Genomic DNA, 16,429 nt, shown 5'->3' on the forward strand with positions numbered 1-16,429 from the left:
CTCTTTCTCTCTCTCTTTTTTTTCTTCACGTTCAGTCGAAGACGGGTGTCTGCCTCTCGTAACGAGCAACGTCAAATTCAATTAGGGAATTAAAGAGGCAGCGACTTAGATTTGATCGTCGCTCTGTTTATCTTTGATTGCGCGTGTCGCGATGGAGATGAATCCTTGCCACGATTTTTTTGTAATTGTAATTGTTTGACGGTTTGTGATTTTTGCAAAATATGAATTATATCGAGTAAAGTTTAAAGTTTACGAGCAGAAGGTCCGTGGAGAGGATGAAAAAAGAATAACATTATTAATAAATATTATTAAACAGTTGAATTTACGAATTTTCATGAGTTTAACGATTAAAATTTACCTAGAAATTCATTTTAGACGTGTAATAAAACTTTATTTCCCGATATATTTCTACTTTCCGTTTACTTCAAGTCGAATCAAAGTATTTCGACTCTTTTTTTAATGTGATCTAAAATAGATCTAAAAAGTTTAGGATAAAAATTAATCAGATATCGGTGTGCAGCTATATTTAAATTGACTGACATTTATCGATCGAGTATTATGTAACAAAACGTGCAGGCATATTACTCGGTCGAATTCATCTGGACACGCTTACCCTGTTTCTTCGTTTCGCAAGAGACAGTATTATATTTTCAATCGGCGAGGCCAGCCAAGGATTGGGCAGCCCATACGGTTTAGAGCGATAGCGGGAAGCTACAACTCGAATTAGATAAACCCGGAGGTTCCGAGAGGCGGTACAGGAAGAAGAAGAAGAGCAGGATCAGCGCGAGCGCTTAGCGGGAGCTTGAGAAGGATCTCTGGAGCGGGAGGGCTTTCCTTAAATCCTAAACCCTCCTCACGGGGAAGCTTGGAGAGTTTAGAGCAACGAACTCGTAGAAAGGAAGGAGAATGTGCCCTCTCCTCGAGCAAAATCGCAAGTTAAATCGCACCAAAGGCTTAAGACATTATCACTTTTCTTTTCCGGCCAGTGCTCATTGGTCCAGCGGCCAACGTGTTCGGGGGGGTTGGTTCGAGGGCTGAACGAGCGAATGAGGGATAGAGAGAGAGAGAGAAGTAGAGGAAGAGAGAGGATGGAAGGAAGAGGAAGGAAGGCTGAAGCGGAGCAAGGAAGAGGTTGAATCCCTTCCAGTTAGGGATCAATGCTTCCTCGTCCACCCTCCAATTACGTGTCATCCCTTATGGCCTGTGGGGAATAATTAGAAAGCAGCCCTTCTCCTCGGCCGAGTATACCTACGTCCGTCGACGTGGTATCGCGTAAAGATTGGTTTCGTTTTCGCGTTCCCAAGGAAAATGTCACGTCCGCTGTTAAAGTCTCTCAGTTATTGCGAATTGATGATCGTTGCTGAAAAATTCTTTTCGCAACAGAAACTTGTATACGAAGATATTGTATAGATGAATTCACGAGAAATGTTCAATGTTCACGATGTTCGTAGATCACTGTTTCATTATAGAATTAGAATACGTAGTTCTTAGTGTGAGTAACAGATCTATAATCGATACAATTATAATGACTCAATGCTATTAATATAAGAGCTGATCTACATATGAAAACGACTTTTATAGACATTGTTTCTACATTTCAATCAATGATGAAAAATCTGAATGATTTTCTTTTTCTTTATTGATAAAATATGCAAGAAGGAATTATTCTTTGCCAATCTTTTGGATATTTGAATGATTGATCCCAATAATAAGGATAGTTCAACTTTGAATCGTAATTAACATAAGATAATACTCGTAGAAAATCAACGTAAACTAAAGTGCTCGGTTTAAGTGGTACGCGTTCGCTGTTCGACCTGTACTGACTGATAACAGTCCTCCCTCTCGACAGACATGAAGATTCTCGACACCTCAAAATCCGTACTCGTCAATTAATTAGCAAGTGCCGTTCGTAGCGGAGGAGATGGTTACCCAGAAACACGAGGCTGCAGAAGCGGACGATGGTGCCTCCGCTGAAGGGATTAGAGTATTAGGCGACGTCACGTCACTAGAGTCTAAAGGAGCCTCCTTGGAACTGTGCTCTCAGAGATAGCCCAAACTTACACACCCCCTTCGTCTTGCCGATGGTTCTTCAAGTACTCTCTTCGTCTCTTCTCTCTCTCTCTCTCTCTCTCTCTTTCTCTTTCTCTCTCCTACACTTTCCCTCTCCATGCTTACCTTCTTAGCCTCGCTCACTCTCTCCTCATCTTTGGCGTTTGTTGGCGTTCGTTGGCGTCCTTCTTCCGAACCCTCGACAATTCCAATTAGATAAACCGCGCCAGGATCACTTGGTATTCTTAGTCGAGGTTAAGTATTCGGATTTATACCGAAACGATTGATATTTAAGAGACTTACTTGCCTTGGATCAATGATCGAGCTAAATCGAATGTTCGTATTTCTCGATTTCAATCGAAAAATTGTATTATAATATTTTTACGATTCATTTTTATGTCTCTTTGTTGAAAGGATCCTCTGTTTTTTTTTTATATTTTGTAAATATGTAACGCATCATATATTTTGCTACAACTTATTCGTTTCTCGATGTATACGCGAATGAGAATGATTCTCTGTAGCACCTACCCCGCTTGAACACCCATCGAGGGTGTTCTCGCGAAAGGAACTCGTACATCTTTTTCTCGCCGACGTTCAAGGGTGGGGGAGGTCGACGGTGGGCGAATGCCGGATAATTTAAGGGTCTCTCACGCGTGGATAATGGGGAACTTGGCTAATGCACCCCACTTGGCACCACGTGGATTCGCGTGAGTTTTGCGACTCGGCCACCCTTCGCCTTCTTAAACGTTGAACGGGGGCACAATGTGACTTCACGATGTAACAAACACGAACAGATTCTACACAATTTTTATATATCCATAAAAATTCATAATTTCTCCTCGACGATTTGGAAACAACGTTAACGTATTCACGAATATTATCCTTTCCTTCTTAAATTTACCATTTTCTTTTTTTTAATAATAATTATCAATCCTCTAAACCTTTCCAAAAAAATTCCAACAAATCTTCGAAATAACAATCGTCAAACTCTCAGACACGACAAGAATGCCGAGGACACTTATTTAACCAGTGACCATTGTCCGACCATCGACGGTGGCATTCTACTGAGCACCGTTCCACACCGAGAAACCTAACGAATTGGCTTTATTTCTGAAGGGGATCCGAGCATGCTATTCTCCGTCGAGCCGCTTTCACAACGAGGGAAGGATTTTAAAGCGTACTCGCCGTGTCGTCGACTCGGCCATCAATCGCGAGCGCAGCAAGAACGCTCCTGCGACCGGGACAGCTGCCCGATTCGGACATCGGCTCCGGGGAATAGTTGCTCGCCCCACTCGCCTAACTATCCGCCCTTACGTCAACCATTTCCCACCCTCGTCCCACTTTCTTCTTCCTCTTTTTTTCCCCCTCTCGCAGACTGACGTCTTAAAGCAATCGAATTCTGATCAAATATTTAACAGCAACCGGGGACAACCGGGCTTTAAGTGGCTCCATCCTCCATGGCCGGCCATACCCTCCCTTCTCTCCGTATAAGGAACGCCTTACATCGAGGATGGTTTAAGTGAGAAATATATATATACACTTCTTCCTCTTTATTTTTTGAAGTTTTAAGTGTTCTTAGAAAAGTTGTTTTCTCATAAATCGGCGTGCCATTTCGTCGCGCTTGTTCTACTCGAATTACTATTGGAATCGAGACAGTTCGTTAATACGGTGATAGATTCGATACTCTTCATGATCGATTGTGGTATTCTTTAATGAAGATTTGCATTGGAAGAATTGTGTCGGAGGAATTGAAATTGGTGAAGAAAATCTTAAGAAATTTATGTTTCTAGATGCATATCCTCATAAGAGAAATGCATTATAAAAAAATTAATTAATTATTTTTTAAATACACGTATATATATTCTTGGAAATTTTTAAAGAAATTCGATTCTCTCGTACTTTTCACTTAATCTAAATATTTTATCACATTTTTAATCAAACACACACGTTCGAAATATTGTTCCAAGACATGAAAATCTCAAGATTGCCTGAATCGAAAAGGCAAGACGGATTCAAAGATCTCTCGATTCGATTCGAAAGGGTCCGGTCGTGGATCGCCAAGGTCGCCTTTTTTTTTTGTCCCTTTCAGCGCACGGCAATACGTCACGCGTTTCGGGGCGTAATTAAAGAGAGCGCAGAACAGCATGACGCCTCGGGCCTGTCTGGGGTAAGGAGCGGGGCGAGACGGGGGCCGGCAGGGGGGTGTGGGACGGTATAAGGGATGTGTTTTACCGAGGGATACTTATACCATCCCTACGCGGCACATATTTTCATATAACAAAACCATCTGCGTGCCGCGCATAACAAATTTCAACTGATTTATAGTTGAGGCCGGGGTAGGCGGGCGCAAATTTTCGCAGTTACGAAACGACGTCGGTGGCGGCGTTCTCAGGAACTCGGCCCGGTCGCTGTTTCCTTCCGCCGATTTATATTCCTTTCCTTTCCGCCACGATGATACGTGCGGTGATGTATGCGATATGATGTTTCGACGGCTACTTTGACTATTAATTTAAGTGCTTTTTTTTTCTCTTATCAATATAAAACTCAGAAACTCAGTTTATTTTGAAAATATTTTTCAAAGAGTCTGACTTATGTTTTAACTTTAGAACTTCAAAATTATTCAGGAATTGAATAATGAGAAATATCGAAATAGAGAAAGGTTGGATAAGGAGAGGTTTAAAATCGTGAAATTTAATTTTGAAATTGATATTAAATTTTATTTTAATTTCATAAAGAATCATATATGTATCTGAACATTTTTGGGGTTGCGAAAAGAGGAAATCGAAAAGGACGTTGCTGAAAGTTTCACACTGATATCTGTGAGGAACGCGACCCTAAAGGGTTGCACAGAGGGGGTTGCAAAGTCGGGTATGTACAAAGAGGGATGAAGAGTGAACGGGGATAGTAAGAAGGGACCGTACTCGGACCAATCGACGACGAACCGAGCCATTGGATCGATAATGTCATAGTGACAAGTACCAGCACGTGTATCCTTCTTATGGTTATAGCAATATTCCGTATTCATTCGAATCTCGGATGAGAGATTCATTCACCGTGAGAAAAAGTTCTGAAATCCTCGATATTTTCATTCACATCGAATCGCATTCTAATTTCTCGGCCATTTAACCATTCGAATTAACTTAACTTTTAGAATCCTCAAGGGGGGCAATTTGAGTTCCTTAAAATTTAATATTTTCCACTAAAATCTTACTTTATTAAATATATATCGACATCGAGTATATTTTAAACTTCAGAAAAATTTATTATGGATCCTAGTAATCAATCTTTAACGAGAGTTCTGGAATTTGAAACTCAAAGATTAAGTAACAACTTATCATTTTTCTAATAAATCACGATTGACGATTTCATCATGGACATAATATAAGACGAGGCAAAAGAAACGTGGAGAAAAGTAATGTTAATCTAGATGAGGGTGCACAGTAAATCCTGCGAACGAACCTGAAATAAACTGTCCGGGTATAATAATATGCCTTCGTCGACGCTGCCGCTCGATTGTTATGGGTTGTTGGAATTGCGGTGTTCTTGGATTACGATGCAATTTCTCTAGATCATGGGATCGCACTGATTACGGCCCTTAAAACTCAACACCAATCTTTTGCCTTCTTTTAAAATTACGCATAGACGTGCGAATTCTTTCGTGCAAATAAACCTACTGATCATCTCAAAGTTTTTCATCGACGATATCTTTCCTTCCAAGATGATTTCGAGAGATCAAATTCATTTTTATAATTTTAAAAAATCAACACTCTCGATATTTCGTATATAATTTTAAAATTCTTTTCAACTTGTTATCTTTAAAGAAACACGAACTCATTCCCTCCACATTGTATCTCAGATCATGAACGCGGGAATACAGATACACACACGTGGAAGAGGAGACGTGTTTCCGTCTCGGCTCGATTTAGCGAAGGGATGTGCTACGTGCCCTTTTCACTCAGGGTCCAATCCTCTCCCTCCTTCGTATCCCTTTTGTCTTTATTTCTTCGGAACCGGCAGTGATTTGCTGCGATAAAGCCGCATCGACAGGCGGCGCACGTGTATCGCGTGTCGAAGGACACACGGCTTCCGTTCTCCTTACATTCGAGGACTCGTTGGCCTCGAGGAAAGGGCCAAGGAGGTTATGATATATTTGTAATCATGTTACGTGCCCTTCCGTTACAACTGCTCCCCGGTAACAAACTGCCTGCCGACCTTTTTTTTCACTTTATGGCCGCGCGCACGCACGTATAACACTTCGCGGAGGAACGAGAGAGTTGCCGAATTCCTCCGTGTCCTTCCCCCCTCCTCCCTCCCCGTGTATTTGCGGAAAGTGAGAAAAGTGCGGCTCGTCGTAAACGTGAAGATTTGTACGAGGAGAGAAATCGCTTGGGAATCGTTCGTATTATTATTTTATCGAGGGGACGATTAGAGATGATCGATCGTGATTCTGCGTATTGCGTCTCTTTTTAGTTAAAATAAAATTTAAAGGAACGAAACAAATGGAAATACGATAATTATTGGTTGAATTGTTTGAGATAAAGTCGAAGAAGAATGGAAATCAAAAATTTTGTTCGGGATATTGGGTATATGGGTCAGGGGGCTTGAAAGTACAAATAGAAAATTCATTTTATGAATTACCTTCGATCCGGACTCTCTGCTTCTTCTCTACTAAGGATCAATTCATAATTTCGCGCACAACATTTAGCACAAGATTGATCTTCGTTTATGTTAGGACAAATATTCCCTATCGGGTGGATCCAATCCAATTAGACAAATCATTGATGGAAAAAAGGGAGGCGAAGCATACGTCCCCTTCTGGTCAAAAGAACGGAATAATTCGCGTTCACGATTAAGATGGAAAAGCCGAGAGTTCGAAAAGTTGGTCCAGTGGCGAGGGCAAAATGCAAGGCCGGCCGATATAAGAGTAACACAGGGTAGAGAGAAATCAAACATGGTATCGCGCATAAGCTAATACGCATGGAGGGGGCCTCCCTGCAGCCAGATATCCCGGAATGTTTTACACCTCATTAGACAACAATGTGTTGTTGCCAGGGTGAATTATATCGGGCATGAGACGCCCGTCAAGACAAATGGCTCGAACCGGAGGTAATTGCGGGCTTTTATTAGCTCTGGTTTCTCCTGTTGGCTGCAAATCGCGCAACGCCGCCTCTGAGACGCGGCGCTCAGAGAGGCAACAACAGCAACACGCCAACCCGAGCAACCCTTCCACCCAACCAAGCCAGCCAAGCCTTCCTTCTCGTCTATTTTCCTCCTCCGCGGGGGTGACTGTTGCTCGTTCGCCGTTTCTCCTCGTTCCTCGCCGTTTCGCGCCTCCTTTCCGTTCGCCATTGCGTAATTACTCGCGTGACGGTAACGCAGGAATGCGAATCTCGCCTCTTTAATCTCGTCTCATCTCGTAGAGGCTCGTCACTAGGCTTATTAAGTTGATTCTCCGGTGAATTTATTTCGATAGTATTTCCTTTCTTTTCATTTATCTTATATTTGGAATTTATTTCTCCTCCTTTTGAATTAAATTTAAGGGAAGATTATTAAACTAGAGAATTTTTTTCATTCAATTTAATGTGTCTTTTGCTTATTCAAATTGTGATCGATTTTTATGTATGTTTAAAAATTAATGTAGAATATAATAAAGTAGATTTTTTAATAAATTTCTTTATCATGAAGGTTAATCATAATCGGAGTATTTTGTATCATGTTCTGGTTATTTAGAACGAGATTATGCGGTTTACGTTAAAGTATGCCAAAATGAATCAATAAGATTAACTCGTGGTCCAAGTGGTATTTCTTGAGATGTTTCACATACTTTTAAAGTTAATAAAACGTCGCGATGAAAATTGTTGTGGTCAAAGTGCTGTCTATAACCTGATCGAAATATTCCTCGATCTCTCTTTCTCTCTCTTTCTCTTCAATTATCTATCTCAGAGAATAATTTCATAACGATGTTTCGTCTCATCTCGTTTTATTTTCTCCTCGAAAATATCCGTGGGTACTGTTTCTTTACGTGCAATTTAATTTTAATATTTAGTTTCTCATCTCGTTATTGTTATTCCATTCAACAGCGTTCAAAACTTTGAAAAAGGATAATAAAATTATAACAACGTAGCACGCGAACAAAACGAGCATTAAACCTGCAAGGATTTCCATGTAAACCTATTTAAACAGAGCTGATTTCGCCCGACTGTGTGCGAGAGACTAACGATCACGTTTCAACTTTCCTCACCCTAAAAATTTCGCGTATTACCCCCCCTATTCGAATAGAATCTTCCTTGACCAAAAAATTCTCGCACGTTATAAAGCGAAATGGGGCAGAAACCTACTTCCTCTTCACTCGAGTAGCGTAATTACCGGCCAGAAAGTTTCCAACTCTTTCTATTCTTATCGCGTAATAATCTCACCACTTTCACACACGTATATATCCCAGGATAAATTTTCAAAACGTAGAAATTTTGGATTATAAATCAACGAATGATTATTAAGTAAAATTTTAATCAATAATATAAGATATCAATTTTAATTTTTAATCCTTTCTTTTTAATTAATTAATCGACCAAATTTTTACTTCATCGAACCAACAGAATTGAGAAATTTTATACATCTCGAATTTTAAATTTTCCAAAAATATTAAATCCAATTTTCTTATAAAAATCTCTATATCTAAATCTTTCTATATCTCTATCTGCGCGCAATCACCCTTTACTACCCTCGATAAAATCCTCGCTCCCACAATACGAAAATAAATGCAACTTTGATAACGATTCCTTTCTCCTTCCTTTTTCGTCCTCATCCCCATTCAAAAAAAAAAAAAAAAAGGAAAGAAACGTTCTCTTTCATTTCTCATCCGTGACGCGATTCACCCCTGTACCGAGGTCGAAATCGCAGTATTTTTTCGAGGGGGGGAAGGAAAAAGCGACGACATTCCGAAAGGGCGCATTTTCGCGAGAAGAGAGCTGCTATCCACGCGTTATTACGCCTCTAGGAGGTACAACCCGCTCGAGGCATATGCGGGCCAAGCTTGTCCCCGTCCCTCTTTCGCTCGTAGTTTCACCGTGGTTCATGTATTTATGCATTTCCACCCAACCACTGCTTCTTGACTAGATTCCACGCACGCACACACACACACACGATCGTGCACCAAACGCCATTGTGAAGCAGACGATTTACATGTATTGCTCCTCGATGATGCATCGTGAAAGATGGCCGAGCGAGGGGCGGAAGCGGACCCAGCCATACAAGAATTGCTTTTAAATTAACGATATTACCGATGTGCCAATATTTTTCTTTTCTTTTCTTTTTTTAGATCGAGAGAAAAATGATAATTTTATGAAATGTTCTAATTTGTTTATTCTTTTATTTTTTTTATTTAAATTGGTTTGAAAAGATTTTTGTACACTTCGTTTGTACGAAATGATAATTTATCTAATTCGTGATGTGATATTTCATTAAAATTTCACTATTCAAATTAATTTTAAGAATATATACTTTTATAATCGATAGAAAAATTAGCAATATAATGGAAAACATTATTTAATATTTAATACATGTACAGCTTGCAAGATGATCAAGTATAATTTTCGATTTTTTGAAACTATGCAAAAAATTAATTACAAATTTATAATTATAAATTTATCATGACGTTGAACAATTATGATGACTAATTTAATCAAACTTTGGCGCAAAACATCACGTTAATTGTCATCAGAATTTTCAAAGTAATTTTATATACGATGAAATTTCTCTCTTTTGCCTGATAACACACCGGACCCGTACGCTCCTTTTCATTATTCAACCACCATATTTACTCATTGAATTCAATTCGGATTCACTTATGGTATGATTTATTCTGCGAAGGCGTACCTGAGGATGGTGATGGGAATTTATTGGAGACGAAGGTCGTCCTGAATACGGGTAAGGAAAATGTAGACAGAGAGAGAGAGAGAGATAGAGAGAAGAGGAGGCGAGAGGAACAACGGGCAATGAAGGAAGAGAAGAATAAAGGGCGAGTCCTTTTCTCATATTCCGTATTCCATATGGAAGATCATGAAAGTTGTAAGAGCATCTTTTCGAAATTCAAATTTACAACGCTGTCTCCTGTTTGTTTCTTTCTTTCATTCTCATTATTTCTGGCGTTAAAGATTTGTATTATATTTCGTATAATTTTTTAAAATTTCTTCTCGCTCGGATCGAATTTTCTACGAAATTTACGAACGAATAAAAACGTATATATATCATGAAATATCTTGTGAGGTATATTTTTAACGATTAGATTCAATGGAAGATGATGATCCATTGGCTCGAATCTGGGAATAAAAAAAAAAGATTCGATCGTTTCGAGGGATGGTTATACGAGAGTATACGTATGTACATGAAGCAGCGTATTGATGGTTTGAATGTATTGTAAGCTATTTTATCGGAGGATGCTGAATTTTTATCCATCCCCTGTGCAAATAGAGGCCATGTAGAGGCATCCGGTATGGCCGTTCTTTAAAATGCATGCCACCCTTAAATCAGGATAACAATAATTGTGTCCACTGTGTGCGGATGTGCCTGTGATCGGATTTGGAATATTTGTCGTTTCCTTACTTACCCTCTGCTTTCGATCCCACATTTGTCAAATGTGCTGACCATTGGATTTTCCAATGGACAAAAGATACGACTTTAACGACTTTAAGAGTAAGTATTTTGAAACGATACTTACAAAATAACAAATCTAAATCTCGAAACATTGTAACGAACAGATATTAACTTTATTTTGATACATAAAAATTATATATTTATTATTGTATCGTTGGATAAAGCTCGATTACAGATTCGATAAAGTGAATAAAGGAAATATCTCTTAAAAATGAACAACTGATGTAACAAAATTCTCTACGTCAATTTACACGTGGAGTGAATTTCGGTCGATCATCGGGGTGGGGAGGGGACTTCACAGACTCAAGTGGCGGAGAAGGGTGAGTAGCGAGGATACACCCCCCGCGAACTCGAACATGAATTAAAGTTTTAATTTCTCTAAATCACTGTTCGCCCTCGAGCGCTTTCCACCAGACGGTCCGTTACTTATGGCCTTTGCCCTTTTTACCGCCTTCTTTTTTTCCCCGTTCGCCTCGATCTTACCACCGTCCAACCCTCGCCAATCGGCAGAAATCGATATGCACTTATCCGATGATTCTTAAGACTCGAGGCCTCTTTTTTTTTTCTTTTTTTCCTTTCTTTTTCTCTTCCTCCCCCCTCAATCTCTACAATCATAACACAGCCTCCAGAAATCGTGGAGATTTAAATTTCGATGGAACAACGATGTCGTTAACATCCCCCCCGAAATTACTTCTGAATCTAATATTACAGCTTCAAACTGGATCAAAAAATTTCGAATTTTAAAACTCGATATAATAATTTCATTAAATTCTTGTAGAAAATCAACTTTCGATGATACAAATTTTAAAATACCAATCCTTGAACTTGTTAAAAATACCTTCCCCTTAAACAAACGAAAAGAAAAGTAAAATTTCTACAATCTGCCTATCAAACTTCGATTCAACGAACCGAAAGATAAGAATCACTATTATAAGCAATGCAACGTATTCAATAATCCCGAAATCGCGAACATGAAGAGTTATCGATACCAAACGCGTGAAAAATGTATCGAGATCGATTTAAAAGCGGTTTTCTCTTGCCTTTACCCCAGGCGGTGGCGCGCGACAGGGTGAAACCGGGGTTGTTCATTTAAAATCATGACATCGAGCGCGGGGGGGAGGCGCAGTGACGGCGGAGGCGTTAGTATTAACGTTAGGTGGCGGGCGGACCGGGGGCCACCTACAAGAACTTCGTACAACCGGTTTCCAACCCCCCTTATACCACCGGTGACATATTGTTTCCATTCTGGTCTCTGGGCTAGAGCGCAATAAAAAACTGGCATAAATATCGCCGCCCTCGGCGTGCCGCGACACCGATATGCCGGCGAGCCAGGGCTTGTGGCCCGCGTAAGAACGAGCAGGCCCCGAATACCGGCGGTCCACAATTACGTGGAAACGTTCTTTCACACGAGAGAGAAACGGCCGGGGGACTAATTTGTCTGAGTGGCTTTTTCCACGGTTTAAAGGGCGCCGCGGATTTCAAGCGACCGTCTTTCCGCCTCTTGTGAATTTGTAATGCTGTTGTAACAATATTGTCGTTTTCGAAAGGAAATTTCGTGAGGAGAAACGAGAGATGAGGATACGTTTCGATTCGAACGTTGGTTTAATTGGATCTGTGATATTTTTTTATTGTACGTATGAAAGAATGTTTATTGCATTTCTCTGTGAGTTATAGATTTTGTTGAAGTTAAATTTTGATTTTTGGTTTTTCTTTTTTTGCAATTTTATTTGCATGTTTTTTATTTTTTCAAGTTTGAATTCTTAGACAGGGTTTTTTGGATAGGGATAGAGACAAATAAATTGCAAGATATTTTTGCTAATTTATGATAATAAATGTTGGAATTTGTAGAAAATGAATTTAAGCTTTAAATTCTCTTAAATCACGAATAAATTCTCGGTGTGAATTATAATATCCTCTGGGGATATAAAGTTGCGTACTCCTTATCAATACTCGAATAAGTTTGGAATAAAATTCTACTTACAGCGTGACAGGTTCCTCAGGGCTCGAGGGTGAAATTGAGAGCGACATGGTGGTAGTTAAACATCGTGACGTACCTGGCGACCTGACTCGATCATCCACCTGAAATCAAAATATGAATAATCAGATGAAAAAGTTTCGCTTTCTCATTTTTTAAATTTCACTAATTTAAAATTATGCAAAACCAAAACGTATCAAAAAAATATAATAATAGTTGGACTATAAAATTTTTCATAAATTTGATGTTTTTTACAAAATTAAAATTCTTCATTTTACAAGAATATATTTAACGTTTAACATTTTATTGACAATAAATACAAAATATCATCTGATCGACACGATTATTGACTTTGAACCCATTCCAAAGGGATTATGGGCACGATGAAATTCAAGAATACGGAAGAAATACTGTTCACCTTTCGAATTCTTTGCACGATCCTTGTTGTCATCGATGGGGAACCGAGCAACAGGTAGACCAGATATGTCCTCGAGGCATCATGCTCGACAGAGCATACGCGTGATTTACTGTATAAGTGACTCATCGAACACGCACCCTTTTTTCCTCTCTCTCTTATCCTTGCTTCGCTACTCGAAACGAAACGCCAAGGATATAATTCTTTTACTTAGACCCTGTCTTGGGGCACGGAAACCCGAAAATTTATACTCGAGGGTAAAGCTCATATTTCCTGATAAATTATCAATTTCGATGCTGTAGAAACTTTATTATTATATCATTATTTACAGGACGTATATATTACAATTACATAATTGTGCATAAATTATACGCATTTACTATTTATCGTACTTTTTGTTAACAAATATGGTCAAACATTCTTCAATCATATATTTACAGATCATATATGATAATCATATTTTAAATAAAAAATTTAAATCTGAATATACATCCTCATTAAACGAATCGATAAATCCAAGTCTATTCTTCCAGAGACAGGAGACGATTTTTCATCCTCCCTACGAATTCGAAACGATCCTTTTAATCGAGAGCAAGCGGACACGTTGGTGGCATAATCGCGATTGGCGCGAGCTGACAAATTCAGTCGAAATTGAGCAACTTCCGTCCCCGCACCCCCCGCGCTTCTCAAAGAAATATTACGGCCATATTTTTCTCCTGTGAACGATGACTGAAGCTCTCCCGCGATTTCCAAGGGATTAATAATGGGAGCAGACCGTTCTACGACAATCGTAGAGAGAAACAAACGAAGCCCCGGGCAAGTGGACCAGTCGGCTCGCGCCGACATCAATCTGAACGAGCGAGCCGCGCCCCCTAACGAGCAACCGAGTCATATAAATTTTATTGCCATTTCATAAATCTCGGCAACAAACGCGAGTAAACCGTTTCCAAGCGTTGGTCCACGAGATTATCAGGAGCGTATAAAATTGAGGAGATCGCGATTACTGTCCTTCGCGGCGTTGTTGAAAATTGTCACGAAAATGTTCGGATAACACATGCGACGTTCCATGGAAGATTATCAAAAAGATTATTTAAAAATCATCTATTTCTTTTTTAGTTTATTCTTGATTCTATCATATAATCAGATATTAAACTTTTCGCGTTTCTTAAGTTATCGTAGTTTTATTGTTATGTTAGAAATAAATATCTTGGAACAATAGAACGAGTATAGAAAGAAATATGAAAGTAAATATGAATAGAAAAAGAGACGACATGAAAATCTTTCAAGAATAATTTATTTATTTGTTGAAATTGAACGAATTCTATTTTATTAAGTAGAATATGAATGAAAATGTGAAAGTGAAAGACACGTTGATAAGAATTGTATATGAAATCTTAAATATTTATGTCGTGGAAATAAAAGGTTCGCATGTTACATTTTCAAAGAACTAGATCCTATACCACAAATTACTTCGACTCTCAAGGATGTGTCTGAACCATACGAATTTCAATTTTAAAACGTAAATATAAATGTAAAGCACCGCTCAGCCAGGAACCAGGGAGAATGGAAACGACAGGATTATATTTATAATAAATAAGGCAAGAGAGTAGACATACACGCGGGAAAGAAGAAGCAGGAGCACAGTTAATTCAGTTTTATACGACAACACTTCCGATCCATGGTAAGCCGGCGACGGTCTCGACGAGAGTCCCTCCCTTACCGGTTCTCTTCATCTTAAGACGAACCAAAACCTGATTTACATTTCTTTCTCTCCTCGCTATAAAAATTCCGCGACGATAACTTCCTTTGTTCCACCCTCTATGGTAGCCGGGAGGAGCGACCCCTGCGGCTTGGAAAGCCACGGGGAGTCCCCATAACATCGACTAGTTTTCGGTTTACATTACATTTTTTCCCCCTCCCCTTAATTAAAGACGAGTCGAGCTTCCGCTCAAAATTTTTCCTATTAAAATATATCTTATCGTTACGTTCTTTTTTTTTTAATTACACTTAGAACAATCGCAAAAAATAGTTCAGTTTTTATAATTCAATTGGCAAAGGGAGAAATCACCCCATTTCCATAATATAAAATTTAATATTCCCAATTTGAATAAATAATAAGGAAAGAAAAATTTTTATTTTCTTCCTTCCTTTCTAATTATATTCGATCAAGTCAAAAATAATCCTAGAAGAATATATTCCTTCCATTATTTTCCACGCTCGATTACTTCCCTCCTCGAAAAATTATCCTGCACGAACAAAACGCCATTTTAAAATATCTCTCTCATCGCAAATCTCTCGAATTTCGCGTCAACACTCGTTCGAAACTGTCGATCACCCATTCGTTCCATGAAATTTCCCGCGGAGGAGGAAGAGGAGCAACGAAAGAGAGAAATAGAGAGAGGGAGGGAGGGAGGGAGCGAAAGGCAGATAGGATCGAAATGTAATTAAGAGAGCAAATAATCCGAGCCGAACAAACTCCATGAAATGGATCAAAGAACTCGAAGGCAGGGAGGTTAGGGAGGGGGTAGGACATGTACCTATGGAGGCGGTGAAAGGTAGCAGGACGACGAGGCACGAGGCAGGAGGCTTCTCCCTGTCGTCGTGCTGTCTAGCCCGAAGGAGTAGGGCAACGAGGGGCCTCGGCAAAGACCCTCGATAAATATTTCCGTCAAGTGACCGGGGTTGGAATTCAAAGAGAGCCGAAAGGTGGAATCGAGAGCGAAACGAGTCCATCCTCTCTTCAACAACCGGTTCAAGGGACGGTCTACGGAGGAGGGGGAGGAGAAAAAGGAGGAGGAGGAGGAGGAGGAACGATGGAAGGACGGGGGTGTGGGTTGGCGAGCCGGTATATTTGCGTTGCGTTACGTAGTTGCGCGTTTAATCAGCCGTATACCCGGAAAGGGCGCGTGTGACAGAGGGAAGAAGGAGAAGAGGATACCGCCTCGACTTCCGGATACCAAAGAAGGACGGGGGAGTTTTGAACAGGGCTTTTTGTGCGGCTGAAGAGACTGGATTTTGTTTACTACTGGATTTCGTCGTCGTCGTCGAAACGATTCCAACGACTCATTGTGCTCTTTCGTTTCGTGGATTTTCTTGATTTTGCTTGAATTTAAAAGTTCTTGGTATTTTTTGTCTCCCTTTCTCTTTCTCTCTCCTCGTTTTTTTTTTTTTTGGAAGTTTTAGGGTTAATGATGTTGGAAATTTTGATTTTTTTTTTTTCATTGCGATGAGAGGAAGGAGAGAATATATATATAGAGAGAGAGAGAGGAAAGAAAGTGAAGAGATGGCGCCTACGAGACGTCGATGGCGTGACAGATTGCCTCCAGTATTTTCCACCA

At 39.7% G+C, this 16,429-nt stretch overlaps 1 protein-coding gene across 8 annotated transcripts in view; it reads right to left on the minus strand.

The window, feature by feature from the left end:
• Nucleotides 1-16,429, minus strand: part of LOC410882 (mucin-5AC) — a 286,325-nt gene that overhangs the window by 30,976 nt on the left and 238,920 nt on the right. For all 8 annotated transcript variants that reach the window (XM_016910911.2, XM_026446430.1, XM_026446429.1 and 5 more), the window contains one exon: nt 12,683-12,780. In XM_016910911.2, the coding sequence (XP_016766400.2) occupies nt 12,683-12,780 (98 nt within the window). The remainder of the gene's footprint in view (nt 1-12,682; nt 12,781-16,429) is intronic.

This window comes from Apis mellifera, linkage group LG2, assembly GCF_003254395.2.
Source record: "Apis mellifera strain DH4 linkage group LG2, Amel_HAv3.1, whole genome shotgun sequence".
Taxonomy (NCBI): Eukaryota; Metazoa; Arthropoda; class Insecta; order Hymenoptera; family Apidae; genus Apis; species Apis mellifera.